This window comes from Fundulus heteroclitus, chromosome 15, assembly GCF_011125445.2.
Source record: "Fundulus heteroclitus isolate FHET01 chromosome 15, MU-UCD_Fhet_4.1, whole genome shotgun sequence".
NCBI lineage: Eukaryota > Metazoa > Chordata > Actinopteri > Cyprinodontiformes > Fundulidae > Fundulus > Fundulus heteroclitus.
Genome location: NC_046375.1, coordinates 20521997 through 20545402, shown reverse-complemented (window position 1 = coordinate 20545402; position 23406 = coordinate 20521997). Strand labels below are relative to the sequence as shown.

General features: G+C 42.4%; 2 protein-coding genes across 2 annotated transcripts in view; one reads left to right on the top strand and one right to left on the bottom strand.

Moving 5' to 3' along the window:
* LOC105929071 (pleckstrin homology domain interacting protein) overlaps positions 1-16006 on the bottom strand; it is a 52141-nt gene extending 36135 nt beyond the window's left edge. Inside the window, exons 1-13 of the mRNA XM_012866679.3 lie at positions 15867-16006; positions 15686-15744; positions 15571-15600; positions 15355-15414; positions 11232-11382; positions 10980-11078; positions 10081-10241; positions 5944-6165; positions 2298-2398; positions 2048-2118; positions 1337-1437; positions 1149-1189; positions 570-668 (exon numbers count right to left, since the gene is read on the bottom strand). Coding sequence (XP_012722133.2) covers positions 570-668; positions 1149-1189; positions 1337-1437; positions 2048-2118; positions 2298-2398; positions 5944-6165; positions 10081-10241; positions 10980-11078; positions 11232-11382; positions 15355-15414; positions 15571-15600; positions 15686-15744; positions 15867-15906 — 1235 coding nt within the window. The 5' untranslated portion in view covers positions 15907-16006. The remainder of the gene's footprint in view (positions 1-569; positions 669-1148; positions 1190-1336; positions 1438-2047; positions 2119-2297; positions 2399-5943; positions 6166-10080; positions 10242-10979; positions 11079-11231; positions 11383-15354; positions 15415-15570; positions 15601-15685; positions 15745-15866) is intronic.
* Positions 16007-17803: 1797 nt separating this feature from the next.
* Positions 17804-23406, top strand: part of enpp5 (ectonucleotide pyrophosphatase/phosphodiesterase 5) — a 46717-nt gene continuing 41114 nt past the window's right edge. The window contains exon 1 of the mRNA XM_036147635.1: positions 17804-18048. The gene's annotated coding sequence lies outside the window, so the exon portion shown is untranslated. The remainder of the gene's footprint in view (positions 18049-23406) is intronic.

The following is a 23406-nucleotide window of genomic DNA, read 5'->3' as shown; positions in this document are numbered from 1 at the left end:
AGTCTTATTAAAGAAGTGTATACGCCCATTTCACTTTTAAATTAGTTGGATTACACGAATTAGCGAGTAATAAATACCTTCATTGTAAGCATCTAATAATAACTTTATTTGTCATAGCAACCTACGTTCCAATAAAATGTGTCCTCTGCATTTAACCGATCTCTTTTAGAGAGTAGTGGGCTGCTAATGTGCAGCGCCAGAGAGCAATGTGTGGCTATGGATCCTTGATCAGGAACCCAGAGCCTGTGGGACTCAAACCCAAGAGACCCCGAGTGCCTTGCTCAAACCACAAACCTTTTTCCATAATCGTTTTTTGAGAAGTTGTTTCCTTTTTAATTTCTTTTCAACATTGTCTGTGGTGCTCAGAGTTGATCCACAAGAGGCCGAGGAACCAATCACAATGACGCTTCAATTGCCAGGAAAAGAAATGTTGTTCTCTTAATTACAAAATTAAACAGGGAAGCGAATCTGAGTTTTGCTCAAGGCCACAAAATTATTTCAAGCATTTCTGGCAGCCATGCGTACACACACACACACACACACGCGCGCACACACACACGCTCTCTTACCCAGGCAGTTTGGTCTGCATATCCAGCAGAATGCTCTTCCAGCCCTGAGGCTGCAGCTGCCAGATTCGAGCTGTACCATCTCTACTGCCACTCACAAACCTACAACAAAAACATACATGAAGAACACATTACTGGGGAATACTGCTTCAGCATTAAACTTTAACCCGCTTTCCTTCATGCATACGCCTCAAAAAAAAAAAAAAAAAAAAACAGCAACCTGAAATCTACTTTTGTGTACTCTCCTCTACAGCTGCTGCATATCTGTTTGCCTTTCTCGCTGCTTAGATCAAGGCAAGTCAGGGGAATAACAGCCAAGCATTTTTGTTTCGCCAAACCCCACGCAGGCACATTCAGTTCAACGCTCAGAGCACACGATGTAAAAAGGATAACTGCCTCGGCTTATGTGTGACACCGAGTGTGTGTAACAGCGTGTGTCGAGCATTAACTGAAGGCGACGCGTTTTGCTGACACAATCAAGCCGCAGCACCCAGAGGTTCCATTAAAAACAGCACTTCAACAACGCTGCATATCAAAAACCCGGTGTTTTTAACTACGTAGCTCGCAGACACGCGGACCTACCTGTCGCTGCAGTGGGAAAACTGGATGCTGTCAACTTTATCCTAGGCGAGAAAATTAAAGAGACGTTCAGAACGCACACGGTGTTTTGAAACATCTTATTTGAGTTAAAAAGCAATTGTCGCATATAATCCGCCCGTTTTAAAATGTATACAGATTTAATAAGATCAAAGGAAACCGTGCGGACTCACTGTGTGGGACTCCAGCTCCGAGATCTTCTCCGGTTGACCCGAGCCAAAGTAGTACACCCTAATGATGTGATCAGTGCTTCCTGTGGCAAGGAACATCCCGCCTGGACACAGAGGGAAAGGATCAGCTTCACACTTCAGGGTTTAAAATCTGTTTAGTGGCGTTTCTGTAGCACTTCTAGTTACGCTGGTAGCAAAACTGGATCGTTAGAGCTGCACTTATTATCGCTTTTTTTTACCGCTATTGTTTTAGAAGCTAAAGTGGTTGCATGATGTTTTATTTTGAAGTAGCAGAGTGAAGAGGGCTGAATATAAATGCGCACATCTGAAAATGTTTCAGGGATAGGATCCCACTAATAAAAGATGAGCAGTGACCTTTTCAGTGGTCATAATGTAACGGTATCTCTGAATGCGTCACAAGCAAATTCAGGTTTGAAAATGGGAACACATGAAATGGATGACGAACAGATTAAGTAAAAGGCACATTTTTAATCATCTGATTGGAAAAACCTCATAACCGCTAACGGTTAAAAAAAGAAGAAAAAAAAACAGTTCAACCAAGAGGCACTTTCTGTTTATCACATTTACTAAAAAGCAGAAAGACATAGCCCACTGTCGCACACAAACTGTACACATATAAAGCCAGACTTATGTAATTATGCCACCTCTGACGGCTTAAAATGGTGTTCGTTAATCAGAGAGAGAGGACTTCACCTGCGCTGAAGGAGGAGCAGATCATCTGGACGCCAGGTCTGGACCGCTCCGTGAATTTACTGGGTCTCTGGCTGCAGGCGCAGAAAAGGCGATCGTTTGTAATTCGCAAATATTACATAAATTCTTCATGCATGTCTCAACATGCAGACGAACAAAAGCGCTGCCTGCCGGCAAATTGCTTCATTCACAGGTTGTGAGCGGCACCTCCGCAGGAAGGGACCCTGTGCACAATGCGACGGTTTTTCCTCACCCAAATTTGAGCGTGCGAGCGTCCCACTGCCAGAAGCAGATGGTGCCGTCGGCTCCGGTAGACGACAGGTAGCGCTTAGAGCCGCTGCAGAGAGGCGAAAACTGCAACGAAAAACCAACCAGGAGGTTACTGACGAGTATCCAACACTCAGGTGACACAGAGTGCCTTGGAAAATTCATACCTCTTGAAACTTTTTACATTTAGTTCAAGTTACAATCACAGCACAACTCTATATTCTAACTGGGATTTTATGAGGTAAACTAACGCAAATGAGTGCACTTTTGTGAAGTGTATGGAAAATTTACATGGATTTCAATAGGGCTGCAACAACGAATCAATAAAAATCGATAAACATAACCAATTAAAGGCGTTGGCGATGAATGTCATCGGTGATACAGGACCTGAAACACCATGAAGTCATTGATGAGGGCGACAGGAGCTCAACAGCAGGGTAAGTCGTTACTATTTCTTAGATTTAATATTAAATATTTTGTTCTGTTTCAATGTGAAGAAACCCCAGCAACGATTGGCTCGGGGCTGTGGGCGGAGTCCAGCGCTGCACCCCGAAACACGACTATAACTGAGCCTTAACGTTAATCTGGTCGCTCGGCTAATGCGGCTGTTAGCTTGTTAGCAGGTTAATGACAGGAGCTTGTTTACATGCGCGACTTTCCCTGATCAGATTGAAATGTGTTCGGATTAAAAAGGAAAGAAAGTATTCTGAATGCACCGTTTATATGGGCTCAAGTTTAAATAGTGCCATCGTGACGTGCGTTTAATTGCACCAAGATTTATTCAAAGGGGAAACTCTGACGTTGCAGAGTTGATGAATTCCTATAGAACAACTGCAGAAGTTTTTTTAACTTCCTGCGGGGAAAAAAACAACAACATCAATAAACGTGCAGGTATGTTTGGTTCTGATTGTTCTGAGATGGTTGAGAACTCCTGCTGTTGAGAGAGCGGGAGGAAATTAATATTTCCTCCTGTTCCGACTAATTATTATTAGTTCGAAAAAGTGTTTAGCTGGACGCTGATCAGGTTATGGAATTTCATTCTGGTGGTAATAATTTGTTGATTAAGCTTTAATTCGCTGACAAGGTCTGAGTTAAGATACTGTATGGGAGAGAGGAGCAGGGCCCTAAACAGGTTTTCAAGAGTCTTTATTGTTGTTATGTGACCATAGTGAATATTTGACAGACCCAAATTAAAAACACTTTAATATCCCTAAAGGACACCCTCAAAACTGTAAAACCCTCAGAAGAAATACAAAGTATTAGATATCTAACACCTTTTTAGATTCTTTGAAGAATAATTAGAAAAACTTAAGAGAATAAACATTTTTTGGAAGTAAAATATGTAGGACACATGTAGCATGTAGTAGTAACATAACACACAGTTTTTTTCCCAAGGTGCACCAGGGCGAGGGTTCAACCAAACCACTTTTCTTGTGTTAAATCGCTGTTCATTTAGACAACTTGTCTATTAAGTAATCGACTTACAATCTAGTCGACACAAACTTCTGTATGTGAAGCAAAATTATTTATTACCCAATATTATTGTAACAAAACATTTAAGCAGCAACTTGTTTTTTCAGAGCTTATTAGCGCTGTCAGGCCTTTTTTTCTAAACAGAACATTTAAAGTGGAAATTAAAAAAAATCGACTGATTAATCGCTTAAAATAATTGCTAGTTGCAGCCCTAGATTTCCATTTGTTTTACAACAACTAAACTGTCTGCTAAAGAAAAACATTCCCGTTGCATGATGCTGCCACCATCCCTTTGGATCATGGGAATGATGTTCTCAGGCCGTTGGGAGGTCCTCCAGTTTTCCTCTGCATAGCCACGTCTCATCTGATCAGAGCACCTCCCATACGATTGCTGTGTCAGCGACATAGTTTCCGTCACGCTGCAAACAAGACTTCTTATAGTTCTCCTTCAACAGCAGCTTTCTTCTTGCCACTCTTCTAAAAACTGAACAGAGGGGGGAGGATTGCGCTTCCAACTCCCCAGTGTCTACAGCTCGGTCCTCCAACACGTTCCAAAGAGATTATATCAGCATCTCATCATGATTCAGGTGACCAAGTCCTCCACTCACACCAAGCAATAGCTTCTAACGACCCAGGACAGTGGCGGTGGGTCATTGGTTTGTATCTGACTGAGAATGCACTAGATGCACTAGAAGCGCACCAACTGCAGGCTGCTCAGTGCGAGCTGCAAGAACTGACAAAGACTCCTGAACAGGTGTGGAAACGTTTTCAAAAAGAACTGAGCCAAAGTCCTGTTGCCTCTGATTTAAGCCATTTTCCTGCGATGACCAGGATAGCTGAGAATTTGCACAAGCATCTTCTAAAAAAAGGTCAGATCTGCACAGTGCATGACTAAACGTTGTCTTGTGAAGAGATTCTCCCACCTGAGCTTCGGATCTCTGCAGCTCCTCCGGAGTTACTGTGCCAGTTTAGGGGAACAGCCACGTCCTGGTGGGTTTCCCTTTTCCAATACTTTGTCCATTTAAGGTTGGTCACCTGAACAGAGCTCTCTGAAATGTTCATAGCTTGGCATATTGTTTTCTAACGAAATTTTCGCCTGCACCGCGCAGTACAGGAAGACAAGTGATGAATGATTTAACTTTAAATTAAAACAGCTTTTTTCAAAGCCATGCACAAACCTCTAAAGCGCATTCCTTACTTCATATGTTTTCTATATCCTATTTGGATTTTAAAAAGCTTTGTCTCCACTGCTCCTTCACTGTGTGTCACAACAACAACCAGTCCCTGGCCGCGCAGTTCGCCTAGGGATAATATGTAAATCAACCGTTCACACCACAGACACCGCTGTCTGTCGGGACGCACCGTTGCACATCATGTTGTTGTTTTCAATGTGAGTTCAAGAAGTGGGAATATCTTTGTATGTGGTGCTGTATCTGAAATATATACAGATTATGGTGAATAACTTACACATTTCCTCTATTCAAACAAACCAGTATGTAGGTGCACAGATAAACGTTTTAGCAAAAGAAAAGGAAAGCCAAAACAACACATGGGGCTATAGGGAGTGTTAATTATAAATTTTGTTTATCAAGGTTTCCCCCACCGTATAAACCTGACGAGCCTCCATGTTTTACTCGCCCTCCCGCCAGGCTAATCGTTGTTTAATAAGCTAACTCGCTAGCTGCTATTAGCTCAACACACACGTCTACGCTGCGCTCCTCCTTAGAGCTGCATGACGGTCCGCGTGTCCCTGCTCCTCAAACCCCCCCCTCCACCGCACCTCCCGAAACCCACAATGACACCTACTGCCAGGATTACCCCATTTTCTGGGGGAAACCCTGCAAATCGTGTTCAAAAGGCCATGAAAGGGCCTTATAAGCAAGATACCTATTTGAATAATGTACATTATAGTAAAGTTTGATCGCTCTCTAGGCCTACAGACTGTCTGATTCTAACAGATGTGATAAAGCAGCATCAATTGAGGAATGGACAGAAAAAGGCAGAAAGTTTAGACTAATCAGAGTTTTCCAAACTCTGGTGTCAGGTAGAGTTTTTAAAGCCTATAAGACCGAGAGGAGAAAAGCTTTTAATTGCGTCACTGGCTTCAAATTGAGTTTTCTGAGGCAGTCAGAACGCATAGACTTGGACTCTCCGCCTACCTGCAGAGAGGTGATGGAGGCTGCGTGCCCCTCCAGGACAGCCAAAGGAGCGCAGGTTTGCAAGCACCACACCCTGATGGTCTTGTCGCAGGACCCGGCAGCAATCATGGTGTTCTCGTAGCTCACGGTCATGTCAGAAATCTCCGCAGCGTGTCCGCGGAGGGTCGCCAGCAGACGGCCGTCGTCGGTTCCCCAGATCTTCACGAGGCAGTCGTCTGAGCCCTGGGAAAGGAAACAATGCAACAAAATGTGAAATTACATGTGAAAAAACACACAACTTTAGAAAGCTTCAAAAGAAAACTAAATATGGAAAGTTTAAATGAGTGATAGTTCAGTTCACCAGAGGTCTGGGAAAACTATACTGCAAATTAAAACACAAACAGGGGAGCTAAATTGAAACCGAAACTAATTAGTATCATGACAAGTGACCAGTGTATGTTGTGTTTTCATTCCACCCTTAAAGGTGCGTAGCCACATTATTTAAATGTATACGTCAGTAGCTCGCTCTGGTTGCATACAAAGTGTTTATGAACGAGTATCACTTCCAGCTGGCATATTAGTTTTTATTTTGGTGCTTTATGCGTTGTTTTTGCTCAATTTGTTAGTAAATAAAGCCTTTCGTGTTTACTTCAATTCAATTCAATTTTATTTATATAGCGCCAATTCATGAAACACGTCATCTCAAGGCACTTTACAAAATCAAGTTCAATCAGATTACACAGATTGGGTCAGATTATACAGATTGGTCAAAAATTTCCTATATAAGGGAACCAGTTGATTGCTTCAAAGTCCCGACAAGCAGCATTCACTCCTGGAGAAGCATAGAGCCACAGGGAGAGTCGTCTGCATTGTCCATGGCTTTGCAGCAATCCCTCATACTGAGCAAGCATGAAGCGACAGTGGAAAGAAAAACTCCCCATTAACAGGAAGGAAAAACCTCCAGCAGAACCGGGCTCAGTACGAACGGTCATCTGCCTCGACCGACTGGAGGTTACAGAAGACAGAGCAGAGACACAACAAGAGAGACAAACAAGCACAGAAGCACACGACTTTAATAGTAGTACATACTGAGCATGTGCAGCAGGGGATAAAACAAGGAAGACGCTAACAGCTATTAGCATCTCCCTGCGAAATAATGAAGAATGATCCAAGATGCAGTTAAAAATAAATACACATAAAAATGATTCCAAGGGGGAAAAGACTGAAATGTCGCTGGGAATACAGTACGAACGTTGGTGTTAACTGGAGCGGACGCTAAACCTGCCGAGGCTCAGATGTGACGGCAGAGCTGACTGACTTGAGTAAATGTTCTAATACGAGGCTCTTAAAGTTGCTTTAGATCGGTGTATTTAATTAATCACGGTTGGTCTTAGATCACGCCGAGGTGCCGCTTTACTGCGAGGCATTTCAGACGATCAGGCTCGGTCCGGCATTATTTACAAGTGATTTATTAATTAAGAAAACCGGCATTAGGATAGTTCTGCAATACAGTCGCTAAATGCCGCCACGTCTGTTTATATATGCTAATCGCACCTGGCGCTGGGGCTATTTTTATCCACAAAAAGGACCATCAAAACACTATCAGGATGGAGGCTTGGCTTATAAGCTTATTTTATCTTGATCAAACGGTTCTGCTCTTTTTTTTTTTAAGCACATAACGTGGCTATACACCGTTAACATCACTAAAAGTCTGACAGGAATATACTATTCATGCATTGGTGAACGTGTGTTCACTTCTGACCAGAACTTACAGGTTTTATTTAATACAGTTAATATAATTTGTCTCTAAAAAGAAAAAGTGCACTCTATTGTTGCCTTTATCTTTTTTAACAATGTGACAAAACCCGCTGGATACACCAAGGTTTAAATAAATTGCACTTGAACACCGAGGTTGCTGGTGAACCGATTCCTCTAAAGCCGTTAGAAGCGTTCTCCTGGAAACCTGCAATAAGCTCCTATCTGCAGGAAAACATGCGATCATAAACAGGAAGAAAAGCAAAGCTACTAAGTACCCAGACAGGCCGGCCTGCATGAAGCTCTCTTGGTGAAGCACAAACAGAGCAGAGCGAAGGAAAACAGAGTAGGGCTGCTTGATTATCATAATTATTCTGGTCAAAGCTGAAATCAGGGTTCTCTAGCTCACTTCATTAGGAAACACATCACACTGGTGCACTAAAAACAGACACGACGGTATACTTGCAACGCACAATGGGGCCCAAATAATATCCACGTTTGCTTTTTGTCAGCCATCAATCTCTGTGAGACTCTAATGCAATTCACAGGCGACTGAAATATAAGGTTGGTGGGGGGGAAAAGGCTATGGCTAAAATGTCAGAGAATGTTGAACTTTGACGAGAAAAAAAACCTGTTATATTTTTACCAACTGGCAAAATCAGATAACCATCTTAAGCAGCATCAGAAATCACAGAACATTTGAACACCGTATCGAATAAGGTCAAGAAAATTCGATACTAATTGCGAATCTGAAAGAAATGTGGCCGACCAGAGCTCGTTCCGTCAGCGTTCTCTAGTCTGCGCAGAAACTCAAGAGCTCATTTCAGGCATGAAAGTCGCCTTTAGGGAGGGGGGGAACGCGGTTGAAGATTCCTGGCTGCGATCCAGCTTGCCGGGGGTTAAAATGTTTTGTGATTCAGCACGGTGCCAGATCCATCTGGGCCTTGATTAAGATCTCAGCGTTGTTTAGAAACCCGACAGGTTAGCGTCATTAAGATGCAACAACACGATCAAACATATGACAAGAAAAATGTAAACTGCAGAAAGCGATGTTCGCTTCGTAGAGGAATTGGATGTAACGTCATATTCTGAATTTCTATCTGCAGTGCACTCTCCAAGGTGGGTCAAGCTGTTATTGGTAGGTTTTAAGAAAAAAAAGGTAAGACGTTTGATCTGGAAGGGCAAGTGGTGGATATTCAGAGCTCCAACATGTTTTCATGTTCTTATTCAATACTAATCCACTCTCTTTTTAGGAGTTCTCTTTAGGTATTTAGGCACATTTCTAGTAATATAAAAGATGACAAGGGGTTTCTGACAGGTATCCCTGCAAAGGTCAGGCTTTAACGCTGAACCTGCAAAAAAAAAAAAGCAAGACTCTATAAAAAGGACGGATGGATGATTCTAGATACAGTCCTCCATTTCTTTCCCGTGATTTTCTAAATGTTTTCAGAGCATGCAGATCTTCTGATTCACCAGATTAAAAGCTTCGGTTTGGAAAGAGAGATAACAGGGAAGCAAAGAAGATCAGGACTGTTCCAGACACTTTCCATCCAAACCAAGTCGTCTCGATGTGTCATCTTCAATGACCCTGATAACGAGCTCCCACCGATTTCTGAGCTATATCACCCAAATCGATATGGATGTCTGCGAATCAATCGCTTAAACAAAACCGCACAGACTTGTTCATTGAATGTAATGATCAGAGAGCATGTTTAGGCTGCACACAGCAATCTATTAATTAATTAATTAATTGGAGGTTGCAGCCGAAAGAGTGAAGAGGGATCTAAAAATAGGCAAATAAATAAATAAAAGTGATGAGAGAAGACAGCTGGAGAGAAAAATGAGCACAAAGGGGGGGAGAAAAAAAAAAAAAGAATGAGAAAGTGAAAATGAAATTTAATTCTGGCACTTAGCCAGCCCCTCAGAGGAAACATTTTCTCCTGTTAGAAGAGGAACGGCAGGAAGGGGAGCGTGGAGAGAAGGGAACAAAGAAGGGACAGGCCAGGATGAAGGAGGTTTAGAGAAAACGAGGGACGGATAACAGACACGAGAGACAATCTACCCCCCCCCCCCCCAATCCTTCGCAGCAGCCAGCCATTTTTAGAGATTTAAGAAGCAGACGCTGAAAACGGTGTAGCAGCGAGCAGAGTTTAAACCACTGTCCCATCGTTTGGCCCATGCTCAACTCGACACCAGCAGCTATTACACGATCGTGACCGCTCGCTCAAACGTCCTTCGTTTACTTCTATGATATCCTGCGGCCCTGAATGACAGAAACGTCCTCCCAGCAGGGGGTAACTGAGTAAACGCAGGACTGCCAACGGGATCCCGGCTCGTCGGGCTCAAACCAACCAAGAACGCACAGAGCCGCAGCAGCGCGGCGACTGGCAGCGGCGTCCTCACCGTGAAGATGCGGCGGCCCGTCCGGTCGAACGTCACGCAGTACACCGACGACAGGTGCCCCAGGATCCTCTTGTGCATCTTCATGTGTTGGTACAGCGCCGTGGGCACCAGCTGACGGAGGCGGTAGGAGCCGTTCAGTCGACGGCTGTAGCTCGTCTCCACTGGGGTGGGAGGGTGGGAGGGGGAAAAAAACAAAAAAAAAAACAAATCCAGTAAAGGAAGGGTGTCGGTTTCAGCTTGTAGAGAAAAAGAGTTCAGGCGTGGGCCGGTTCCTACAGAGGCACCAGTCGGGCTTGCCCGGGCCGAAGCTAAGCTCTGGGTTGCTTTGAGGTCTGACCTGCCAGTTCTGATGTGTTTTTAGTCAAAGGACTGAAACCATCAAACTATTTAACCCTGATTTTCATTATGCGTCAGCAAGTGCATCAAGTAGAACGCTGCCTGCTGATGTTTTTACACAACAACAGGCAGCGAGCATGGGAAGATTTTATGCCATTTATGTCTATTTAAACAAACAAAAACCTGTATAATAATAATAATAATAATAATAATACTTCCTGTGGTGAAAACAGTCCTTGTGGGAAAACAAAAGGAGTGTCACACATTACACTTTTAAATTTCCGTGCGTCAAGCAGCCAGGTTCCAGGTGACAACCTGACCCAGATAATCTTAGCTTGTTACACTTGTGTGTTTACACTACACGTTGATTCCAAAATCTACAATCAACCAAGAGAACCGTTACAACTGTAATAGCTGACCTTGCTTTCGCAGCATTAAAAAAAAAAGACGTTGTTGTTCAGTTTCAAATAAAGAATCAAACTCTGGTGCAAATATACCGTGACAAACCTACACCGGCCCGCGCGCGTTAGGAATGATGGCAATAATTCACGTGTATTCTGTACCGATATTGGGTGGACTCCCATAAATAATAGGAGGCTCTGGGGGTCTTCCACAGTGTAGCGCTGCCAATGCCGAACCCTTCCACACGACATGTTTGCAGCCTGGAATAAAAACACGAAAAGCAGAAACATGTTTTACGCCCTCAGCTTTGTGTTTAAACCCGCCATCTTCAACATAGATATACATTTCCTTCCCAAACGTTTCTATGACAGCCTACGCATACGTAACGTGTATCACTGTTATCAGCCACTTACTCTTGCTGGTGCGCAGGAGATTCTGCCTGCCGGCCCCCAGCAGGCTGGTGAGTCCCGGCACGCTGGCGGGGACCTCCCTCTCCAGCAGCGGGCAAACTCTGGAGCAGACCTGCAGCAGGTGGTCCGGGGCCAGGTGTCTGTAGAGCTTCACCTGAACACAAGCGTTGCACTCACGTCAGCTTTCACTCAGAACGGCGACGGAGCAAAGAACAGCAAAGTAAACACGGCGCCCGCCATGCAGCCTGATGATCTAGAAAGGCTTATTATTTCTGCTATTATAATTTATTTTAATGGTAACAGACAACGGCAATTCAGAAAAAATAAAAACCCCTTTAAGTTGTTTTATCTTCATGCAATCGCTGTAATATGAAAAACAGAAAAATCCTGAAGGATTTAAACACATTTAATAAAAAAAAAATATATAAAAATGGTTGAGATATTTCTTTAGAGAAGAGCAGCTACATAAAGAAGAACGTCTACATGAAGGCAGGTAGGATTTTTTCCCCTGTGTCTGTACCTGTTTGTCACTCACACCGTTCAGCCATTTGCAAAGACGGTGGTTAAGTTTACAACACAGCAACCACAACAACCGTCGATTTGTTTCGTTTAACCCTTTGTGGCGACATCTTCATGCAGCATTGTCGTTCCTGTCCCTTATTCCACGTGAGACTTTGTAAACATCGCCGTCGAGAAATGTGCGAGTCAAAAGATCCACCGGTGGAAGTAAATCCCCAAAAAACGTTCTGACTATCATTAAGGAGGACTGCTCAGATTTGCTTTAGCGTAATGTGCAGGTATGGTACGGTTACTGGTATGAAGGCACGCCGAGCTATCAAACACCTTCTAAAACCTTTCTTTAAAAGTTTTTTTTAAAGAGTTTTCTTTTTGCTCTACGGATCACAAAGTGGCACAGCGGACGGCTGAAGGAAGTCTTCTGCAAATCCATTTCTAATACCATTGCTTGGCTCTATATAAAGAAAGAAAGATATTACACATTTAGTTTTATTTTAGCTGAAATATTCACTATGTTTTTTTTTTAAAGTAGAAGGAATAATTCTTGCTTTTCTTTTGTAAATACAAGTAATTAGATCATGGTAAATCTTTTCCCCGTGTAATTACTTGTGTTCACATAAAACTCTGGTATTTTAACTCAAGATCATCATAGAGCGAGAAGCTCCCGACAGCCCAAGACGAAACATTTTCTTAACATGAAGCACTCAACCTCGTTAGCCTTAGTTCATAACATAAGTCGTGCTTAATGTGTACACACGTATCAAAATGCTGACAAACAACATCTTACGCAGCTGTGCTTGTTGCTGGGGGAGTTTAAACCAAAATAAAAAGGAAAGTAGCCGGACAATGACTTGCCCTCACTCGTCAGAAAACTGCACTCCAAAATGACAAGTTTTAGAGTTAATATAAAAAGTGTTGTCCTGCAGAGTCTTGCATTTAAATCTAACCAGGTCTGTAATAAGCAACATTTGAAGACAATGTTGCCTCTGTTGGCTCGCCGTAGACTCCCGCAGAATTTCCAAAGCAAAGGTGCCCTTTTATAAAATGCATCACTGCCTACTCTCTAAAGGCTTTCCCCAGAAATAAACCAGCCGAGACTAATAAAGACAACTGATCCCTGACCACATCCCTAATAAATTAGGCCCCGCTGGAAAATGCAAAAGAAACGAATGAACCCACGTCCAGGAGAAGCGTGCAGCCTAAAAACGCCACACGGATAAAGGGTTTTAGATGCAGACACGTTTAACAGCAGCGCAGCGCGGCAGCAGAGAGTGAGGAGGGGGGAGTGGCACACAACATCACCATGAGGCAGGAAAAAGAGAGAGACAGAGAGAGAGAAGAAAAAAAAACAGGCTGTTATAAACACAGCGTGTCACTGATTCCACTGACACATGGGGGACTCTCTTGCATGGCCTACTTCTGAAGAAACACATCTGCCAGGATGACTCCGAGAGCATGCAACACATCACAGGACGAAAAAGGAGAGAACGCACAGCCCTGTGTTCATTTCAGGGGCACGGGAGTCTAGCTGAAATTAGACCGATAAACATGCAGCAAAGCAACATATTCACATACCTGAACTGGTTAAATAGGCCTACTATTACACATTTACAACTCAAAAAAAAAAACCACCCACACACACTCTCATTTTCTCAATTTCTTTATCTGAACCGCAACCACAACTTATTCCTCCCGACACACACACACACACACAGATACCCTTTTAATTGCTTTCAACATCCTTGATGGCGCCGAGACGTGATCAGAGTTGCCAAGCACACATCAGCCCGCGTCTCAGGCTGATCTAAGAAGGGCACGTAACAAAAACACGCATCCCCCCCCCATAAATACATAAGGGAACGTTGTGCAAAAACAACTGGCTCCATTCCCCTCTCCCCCCCCCCTCCAAAGAGAGGAGAAACACACCCCCGGCCAGGACTGCACCAAGGCTGAACACATGGTCCCCTACACCCACTGCAACTTATCGTTTTTTCATTTATTCCTTTTGCCTCCTGGATAAGAGGAAAAGGACGAAAAAATAACAATACATCCTCCAGTTTCAGTTTCAATTCCGTGACGGGCTCTGAAATTAACCGATCATAAGTCATTAATAATATATATATTGATTAATAAAGTGATCGTTATGAAAATGAGGTAACGAAATCTTTCAATTAAAAAAAAAACGTTTATTTAAAATAAATGCTTTAATGTGCTTCTGATAAGGTTCAGATGCAGAAAAGGAAATAATCAACCATCTAATTACCCCTCCCCCTCCATTCATTAGCCATAATTAATATTGTTAATTACAACAATATCAATGAGGTCTAGCGTTTGTTCTGCGTCGCTGCCCAACCCCCCCTCCATCCTTTGATAGAGAGGCAGAACACCGAGAGCCTAAAAACGCTCCGGGACCCCGATCGCCTTTCCCCGTTTGGTCTAATAATTAAATCCGCGTCCGCAGCATCGACTCTTAAATTACTATATAACACTGGCAAACGATACACAATGGACCCGGGGAGACGCTGAGATGAGAGGAGAGGAGGAGGAGGGGTGAGGAGGTGGGGAGGGAGGGACGGAGAGCCAAAGCAGGAAGAGCGAGAAACAGAAACGCAGTCGGGCAGAAACGCGCCGTCAAATGTTGTCTTTAAAACATCTCAAGGTGTCATTTGCGTCGCGGCGATCACCTCCGATCTCTGTCGGCTCCGCGCAAAGACAGACAACCGGCGATCTATTTGTTTTTTGCCTTAAACGCGTCACGTCTAATCACCCTGTGTAAATGTGGAAAATAAAACAATTAAAGCAGCAGCAATCAAAAACAAAACAACAAAAAAAAATTATGAGTTGATTAATTCAAGCAGGCAAAGCTAATGGACAGCGAGTAAAAAAAAGATAAACGGTCTCCAAGCCTCCATCCCAGGCGTAAAACAGCGCCTATATGGCCGAGTTTGTTTACATGCTAATTAGCCTCTAAAATAAAAAAAACAACGCGACACATCGGCGAAAAAGTTACCTCTCATCTTCACATGTGCCGCTATCCTCTTGCACTCCAACTTGCATCTAAGTTCCCCCTACAACCAAAGCCCGCCTCCCAAAAACACTCCACACCGAGCAGGGAGCGTCTACGGAGCAGCTTTGCTAACCCCGCTGTTTATATCTCTCTTAAAAAAAAAAAAAAAAAAAAAAAAAGTCATCGTTTTCAACTCTTGGCCGATGCACACAAATGTTGGTTCTTAACAGGACAAGAGCGCCTCCATCTCTCCCAGGCTTGTGGCGCATGGAGTCCCTCCTCCTGCTCCTGGCGCTCCTGCACCACACAGGGCTCGTGACGTATCAACATTTCGCACACTGTTTTTCCCAACAACTGTTTTTTAAACCCGTTTGGACCCGCGTGCCACCGAACCAGGAGCGCACGCGGGGTCGGGACCCGACCCGGGGTGCGCGCTGCCAAAACGAGCCCCCCTCTACACACACACACAACAACAGCCAGCTCGCCCTCCCCGAGAGTCCTTTTGGGTTCTTTCTTTGCCACCTGATTTCAAAATTGCGGGAAATTCAATTTTTATTTTGCTCTCTAAAAACTTTTTTCCCCTCGGTTATAGAGCAGCCTTACCAAATTTCTGTACGTCCCCGGGTGCTCCTGCCCCGTCCAGTCCAGCCTTCTGGGTAGCAGCTAAAATGGAAAAAAAACAGTGTGCATAGTGACCACCCGGTACGTAGATGTGCGGGGCGATGTTTTAAAAGACTAAATGATAATTCAGAGTAAAAGGCAACATCACAGTACAGTGCAGAGAGAAGCATCTCTCTCGTAGTGCTGCTGGCTGCTTACCTCCTTCTCCTCCACCTCCCTTATCAGGGTCTGAAAATAGGATAAAGACGCAAAATTACACCTCGTGACAATGTTGGACATCTCCTAAATTAACCCGAAATGCAAAAACACCAACCTCGGCGGCTTTCTGGCACGGTCCATTCTCTAGAAACCGGGCTATTAGGAAGTACAGTTCTGGTTACGGTTGGAGGGGGAGAAGAGGACGGGAGCTGCGTTAGAAGAGGGCACCGAGGAAAATCTTTTGGGGGGGCTATTAAAAACAGCCGTGACACACTCTCCGTTCTCACTTTACTCACCAGAAGTCAACTGCGCGATGTGTGTACTGTCTGCAGCCATTTTGGGTGTTGTTTGCCAGGGCAGCGCCAGAGCTTGTGCGCTTGGTCTAGGTGGCTGCCCTGTAGCTGTCACTGTTTATCCACCAGGAAGAGGCTGCCTCCATTCAGCCTCGCTCACACATAGTCCCGCCCGCGTTCCGGTATCCATCCGCCGGGCGCCCAGTTAGTGCGCGCCGTACGGCTCTCTCCGCTAAGCGACGTCCTTCATATGTGGGGGCCCAATGGCTAAAACGTGACTATGTGAATAGCTTTTTCTGTCGAGTTTCATTTTCAGCTGGTTTCGTGGTTCTTTTTAAACTACTTGTGTAAATCCCCCTCCCCCTCAAGCGAAATACGCGGAGGGATACAAACAGCGGCTCTCACTCACGTCTCTGTAGAGTGGAGCTAGAAATGGCAGCTAGCTAAAGCAGGGGACACGTTGCTGTGGCGTACATGTTACGAGGGAATTAGACTGTATTTAGCACGTTTTATTTAATAAAATGTTATACAGTTGCAGTTTAACAGGAGGCATAGAGAGGGTTGCGTCATTCCTGCGACATTATTCTGTAGTATTTGTCGACTATTACGGGTGCCGTGTCCGTGAAGGATTTACAACCTTTCTGTCTTTAACTGTGCGTTGGTTTTTGCTCTGCAAACGTGTGAATATATATCTGCGTTTATTTCGCTCGCCGTTGCCGTCTTGTGTATCACGACGTGTAACTAACACACCCACTCTGTGTGCGCCGTTTGGTGGGGAAGTCGTCCATTTCTCTTCCAAATATTGCTAGGCAGTAGCTAAAATGGGGGAAGGGTTTAGAAAAAGGGAATGCAGCTTAATGAATGAAACCCAGTGAGTTACAGATATTTAATAACAATGGAGACTGATGCAAGGCTGGCCATCAAGGAAGATGCACATCACATGATGACTGCAGTTTAAGAAAAGAGACAACACTTAGGTGTTAAAGTTTAGGCTATTTTTAAAATTATTTCCCCTTATGTTTTATTATAATATTATTATTATTTTAGAAGAATACACTAAAGCATGCAATCACTCTGTTTTCAGTGATCATGCCAAATATTTTTTCTGTTTGATTTAATTTATTGTCACAATGAAAGGCTCCTCTGATGATCATTACTACCCACAAAACAGCTGTTTCTTTAAGTTTTTTTATTCAGGCAAACTCTGGAGAACAGGTTTACAGCATAAATAAAAAACAAATCTCCATATAACACCTAAATGCATGACTGGCATTTTATTTTTACAAGACTGAACTATTCCAAATATATATCTGAACATGAGTTTTGCATCACATCAATGAGAATGCTGATCTAGACTCTTTTCTCATGTTGACACATTTAAATCTTCACCCGCACCTCCCTTGATGAATTAGAAATGTTTCTAGATCAGAAGCTACCTGTGCCTTGCAAATGTAGTCACACCTCCCAAACCCTTTCACATTGTGTCATGTTACAACTGTGCGTTACTGGGGTTTTATGTGATGGACCAACCTAAGGCATACTCATGAGTTAGAGGAACAATGATGGCCGGTTTGGAAATTATTTTTTTCAAATAAAAATGTGAAACGTTTGCTCCACATCGACGTATTGGGCCTAGTGGATCAATACTTTGTAGGGCCACCTTTTTGCTGTAGTTAACAGCTGCGAGTATTTCCAGATATGTCTCTACCAGGTTTCCACATGTAGAGACTGACATATTTGCCCATTCTTGTTCGCAAACATAGCACGAGCTCAGTCGGATTGATTGGAAACTGTATGCGAACAACAATCTTCTTGTCACAGATTCTCATATGGATTTAGGTGTGGACTTTGACTGGGCCACTCTCACACACGGATCTGCCTTGATCTGAACCATTCGACGGTACTACTCTTTTTAGGGTTGCTGTACTGCTGGAAGCTGACCCTCCGCCCCTAGTTTCAACTCTTTTGCAGCCTCTACGGATTTCTTTCAGGATTACCCTGTATTTAGCTCCGCCTATCTTGTCGTCAGCTCCATCCTTGCAGAAGAAAAGCGTTCCCGCAGCAGGACGCCGCCATCACTGTGTTCCACAGCGACGATGGTGTGTTTATAGGGTGACGTGAGGTGTGAGTTTTTTTTGCTCGTTTTCGGCATCATCTGTCCAGCGCACCTTCTTCCACCTGTTTGGTGAGTCCCATACATGGGCTTGTGGCAAACATGTCTTCTTATGACTTTCTTTTTTGCCATTTTTTTTTTATATGGGGCACATTATTGGAGCGTATGACTATTTCTCCCTCACAGGTTCTCACTCCGGACGCTATAAAGCTGCCCACTGCTCCCTAAGAGACGGATTAAATGCAGAAGACCCATTTTGTTGATACGTACAATTACAAAAGCTTTCCTGTGCTGCCTATTGATTTATGTTGTGGATCATGGGTTGGCAGTGGTGAAATAGGTCTTTCTATTTCCAGGTAATGTTCTTAGCTTTCGATATTGTTTGATAACCCAACTCTGCTGTAAACCTATCCAGACGTCTATGCCTGCCCTCTCTGCTGTGTTCCTTGGTCTTCATGATGCCATTTGCTCACCGAACAAAACCCTGAGGCCTTCACTGAGCAGCCGGATTAGTGTGGGGATTAAATTACGTACAGGTGGACTTTATTTTGAGATTAGGGGTGTCCAGGAGTAACTGATTGCATTGGATTTTATTGAAGGGTATCAGAGTAGAGAGGGCTAAATATAAATGCATGCCACACGTTTAGGATTTGTATTTACAAGAAAATGTGGAGAGCCATGTGTCCTTTAACTCCCACTTCGCAATTTTGCATCGACTTATGTGGATCTTGTTGCCTAAAATCCCAGTAAAACATAATGAAGTTTGTGTTTAGAACGTGACAGCATGGGGAAAAAAAACTTCAAGCGGTATGACTACTTCTGCTTGCCACTGTCAGTTTGACTAAGTTCCTCGTAATTGACTTTGTTTTTTAAAAAATTTGATTTGCATGCATATTTGGATCAAAATATAATGTATTGCCTGTTTAGGTTTAACTTAAAGTCCAGTGCAATGCTGCCTACCCCTAAACATTTTATTAACATTTTTAATTAAGAACTATTATATCTTTTTGGCAGTGCCGGTGTTTTCAGTGTCAAAAGTGCGCTGGAAGATAGGTGGGGATGTCTTTCATTCTGAAGGCAGAAAGAAATCATGGTTTTGCTTTTCTACATTAGGTCATCAGTGTTCAGGAACACATGTAATATAAAGGCTCTAGTATGACTCTTGCTTCTCCTTGTTGGTTGTCTGTCGCATTCAGATGTGTGAAATTATGATTTGATTTCCCTTTTTGGCGTTTTATGTGTAGAAACCTGTCTAATCCACCATAGAATTAGGATATAATTATAAGAATTAAAAAAAAAGGATTGCATGGTAATACTACTTCTTTTTCCCCAACCATGTTTCACTGTGTTTTCACCTTTTATCTTAAAAATTATGACAACACTCTTCTCTGTGAGTCCACTTATCAGGCGTCTGAGTGATTCCATGACTTGACCTTTGTGTAGTCCTGTATTTACACAAAGATGGCTAGCCTTTAGTGCACACAGAGCACCAAATCTCTGCGGATAAAGATAAACCTCATAGCTTTGACTTATGGACAAGTAAACTTAATCAGATGACTGTGTTTAAAATCTTGTTGCATTTTTATTTTCATCTTCATGTATTTACTTAGAGCACTTACTTAGGGTCCGGGGTAAATATTGTCACAATCCAAAAACGCAAAAAAAAACAAATGTAAAAAAATTAAATAAAAAAAAAATCTTTTCATGTAATGAAGTGAGCAAAAAAGTGAAAGTCAGTCTGCTTGGCTGATTTTTGCAACCACTTAAATAGTTTATTCTATCTTTTTTTTTTAAATAATGTGACAAATGCAGATAATTGTTTCCATATTTCTCATAGTCTAGTTAAAAAAGATTCACCAGACGTCATTTCTGCAAGGAATAGATTTTCAGTGTCTAATGTTCAAACTTTTTTTTATCAAGAGCTCCTGACATAGCACTTTTATATTTATCAGCAACTAGGTCTTTACTCAAACATGATGTGGCAATATGAAAAAATCCATAATTATTTCTTCTGTGTATGCTGTTTTTATAAACGTTTTAGGCAATCTAACTAAATTTAGAAAAAGATGTCTGCAGAAAATCCAAAATGTAGCTTTTTAAATTATTGCATTTAATAAGGGAAAAAAGCTATCCATACCAACTTGGCCCCTGCTGAAAATGCAATTGTTTCTCTTTTAAAGCACATATTAACTGTGGTTAACCTTCTTAGGGGGGTTATTTTTATTTCAACCAGAGCAGATCACTGGTAGACTTGCGCAATCAAGAGATCACAAAAGAGCCTGTTTGACATCATGAAGTAACTTTAGATACCTCAAAAAGGAGCACATCGTGTTTTCATTTAAAAGGAAGGAAGAATAGATGACACATATAATCAACACATTGTGATCCCACTTGCTTCTTAGTGGCAGTTGTCACCACTAACAGTGGTACAGTTACCCCGAGCAGATATAAATTTAAATTAGTTAGTTTCTGTTCGGAAGGGAGAGCAAAAAAAAAAAACAATAAAATAACAAGTATCTGTTTAGACAAAAATCATTGTATCTTTTTTATACACGCTTTTCAATATTTAATGGGAAAATAGTTATTGCCATTACAGCAACTAAACCATTCTTGGTGACTAGCTTTTGCATGCTTCCACTGGTATTTTGACACTTAATTTAGGCGATCAGCTCCATCTCTTGAATGATGGAAGCCCCCTCTGCCACTACCCTAATATCTAGCTCTCTCCACAGATTCTCTATCAAGTCATGACCCTGGCTGGGCTGCTCTAAGCCATTAATATTACGTCCAGTCAGCAGAATAAATATAGCTAAAGCATTTTTTTATTCATCCCTAACTGTTTAAGGATGATCAGAGTTTCTAGAAAATCCTAGGTAGTAATCTATGATTTTTTGTTTGTTCCCTTGAGAAAAAAAAAAAGACCTGGCAGAGAGGCCAGTTTGTTTTAGCTCCCCGGACCAGGTCAGGGTTTCTCTTGCCATCTGCCTTAGGGGAGGTTATTAAAGGTCACCATTTGGCAATCGGCACAAAGAGTAGCATCTTGGGATCACTTAGTATCCATAACGACTATTAGACACCATCCACCTGCCTTTTCGCACCATCATCGTAAATATAAATGTGATGAGTTTGCAAAACTCTATCAGGACTTTAACTGGAAGTGTGTGCTTTGATCAAATGGAAATAGGATTAAACCTTTCAGCAACAAACACTCCTGTTTTTTTTTTTTTTTTCAGAAAACAAAGGATGAATATGTGGGGGGGGGGGGGAAGCCCTCACTGTTGAGTATGGTAGAGGATCTCTGATGCTGGGGGGTGGGGAGGGGAGAGGGGGTACTTCTCTTGCAAACAATGTAAAGAGTGCATGAACTCTTTCAATCACCAGGAGATTCTGATTAAAATATGTTGGACTCTGCCAGTAAAGTGAATCAGGCTCTCAATATCTCTTTTAGCAGGAGATTTGTCCAAAACATGTGAACAGCCCAGCCCAGAAATTGTTCAGTAGACAGAAAATCCACCTTCTATAGCTAGCTCAGACTCAGGGAGGACCCATCTGACAATCTGGAGAGATTATGGAATGGCCAAAGATCCCTCTCTGTGTCTTGTCCAAATTATAGAAATGTTATGAGACATGTCTTAGTAGCAAAGGGGACAGCAGGGGTATCAATCATTGGGCCATCAGATGTTTTTCAAAACAATTAGCAACTAACATATTTACTCAGATTCCGTTAAATAAATATTTAATCTCAAAGTTTTTCAACTGCAATAAAAGATTAATTTATTTTAAGGCTTTTCATGCAATTTGACCATCAATGCTAACACATTTCCTGTATCATTCTGTTTTCGTTAGTGCCATTTTTCCCCATTGTCATTGGGCTGCAAACTATGTGCCTTTTGCAATCAATTTATTAGGTTCCTCACTTTCGATAAGTGCAAAACATCCTTTTTTAAAATGGACCTCATTTTGTCATCTAAAAATGGCTTAAATACATTTTTAAACTGCAAGCTAAAAACAAACCAGTTTATACAGTTCAATAGGTATTTAAGGAATTAGATAAGTTGTGTGTTTTCCAAATATGTTGACATTTTGCAACTCTATATACATTTTTTGTAATAGAAGGTTAAAAAACAAAGCAACATGGGACCATAAAGGTTGCTGACCTGTAAAGTCACATGGCCACAAGGAGGCAACCTCACCCTGAGCCTCCAAATATGTCAGATCCATGCAGTGGAGCCAAGGTTTATTAAACAGGCGATACACAGACAGATGCAGAATGTAGTTTACAAACATTTTAGGAAATAATAAAAATGAAAAATTTTAAAATAAAAAAATGTAAATAAAAAATTGTAGTGCAAGCCCTTGTTCAAAAAGACACCAAAAAGTGCATTGTTTTATCCGTCACATCTTTATGAACAGGACATCTGACGATGAATCTGTATTTCCTGCTGTTTTTATTACACAGCTTAATAAAATGAACAATTGCTGCAACTGCCTTTGATTAACTTGATAAAAATCTTCCCTTTGTGATGAATATTTATAAAGCACAGCTAAAACTGTCTTTATCTAAATGTTACAATGGAAGTCCTTCCATCAGTCGTGATTCTCCACATGTTTCAGAACGTCTCATGCTCAACCGGTCAGATCATTCTGGATCGCTTCATCTTGTGAAGTTTATGTAGTCGCCCAGTGGTTTTTCTAATTGTTGACTTAGTGTCCCGATGTGTCGTTCAGAAATCATGGCCCCAACCTCCGCGTGCTGTACCAGGGAAATGCCCATTGGTCTGTAGGCGTGAGCGACAGATCGCCTCGCAATGAAGGGGCCAAATTGTTTCACTGGTCCCACCACTCCAACAAATGCTGACCTTTCACTTCCTGACACAGCAGTTGCATTTAACACCGTCACGTGCCCCTGGCGACCTCCCCCGCACACAAAGGTGTAAAGATGTACACAGACATGCAGCAGTGGCATTGTGCCGCTTTAAAAGTACTTTTAAACCTGGATGCATTGAAACGGTGCTCTGGCAGACCTGTGGAACTCATGCTCCCCCCCAACAGTTTCTTGCAAAAGTATTCATGACACCGCTTCGAATTTTCCACGTTTTTCTCTACTTGCAGGCTTTTATTAGGATTTTATGTGATGGCATATTATCCTAAACAAATAAAAAGTGTTTTGTCCATGTGTTTAGCCCCTTTTACTCTGATAACCCAAAATAAAATGCATTGTAACTAGTTGAGGGCAAGTAACAAAATTAAGGGTGTGCAATTTTTTCAATTTAAGCCAGTCTGTTTGGTGAAGGCCTCAGGAGGTTTGTTAGAGAAAGTTAGAGAACAGGCGCCACCGTGAAACGCAAAGATCACAGCGGTCAGGTCACGGAGACAGTCGTGGAGCAGAATAAAAGCCCGATTAACCTAAAAATGAAAACATGACAACAA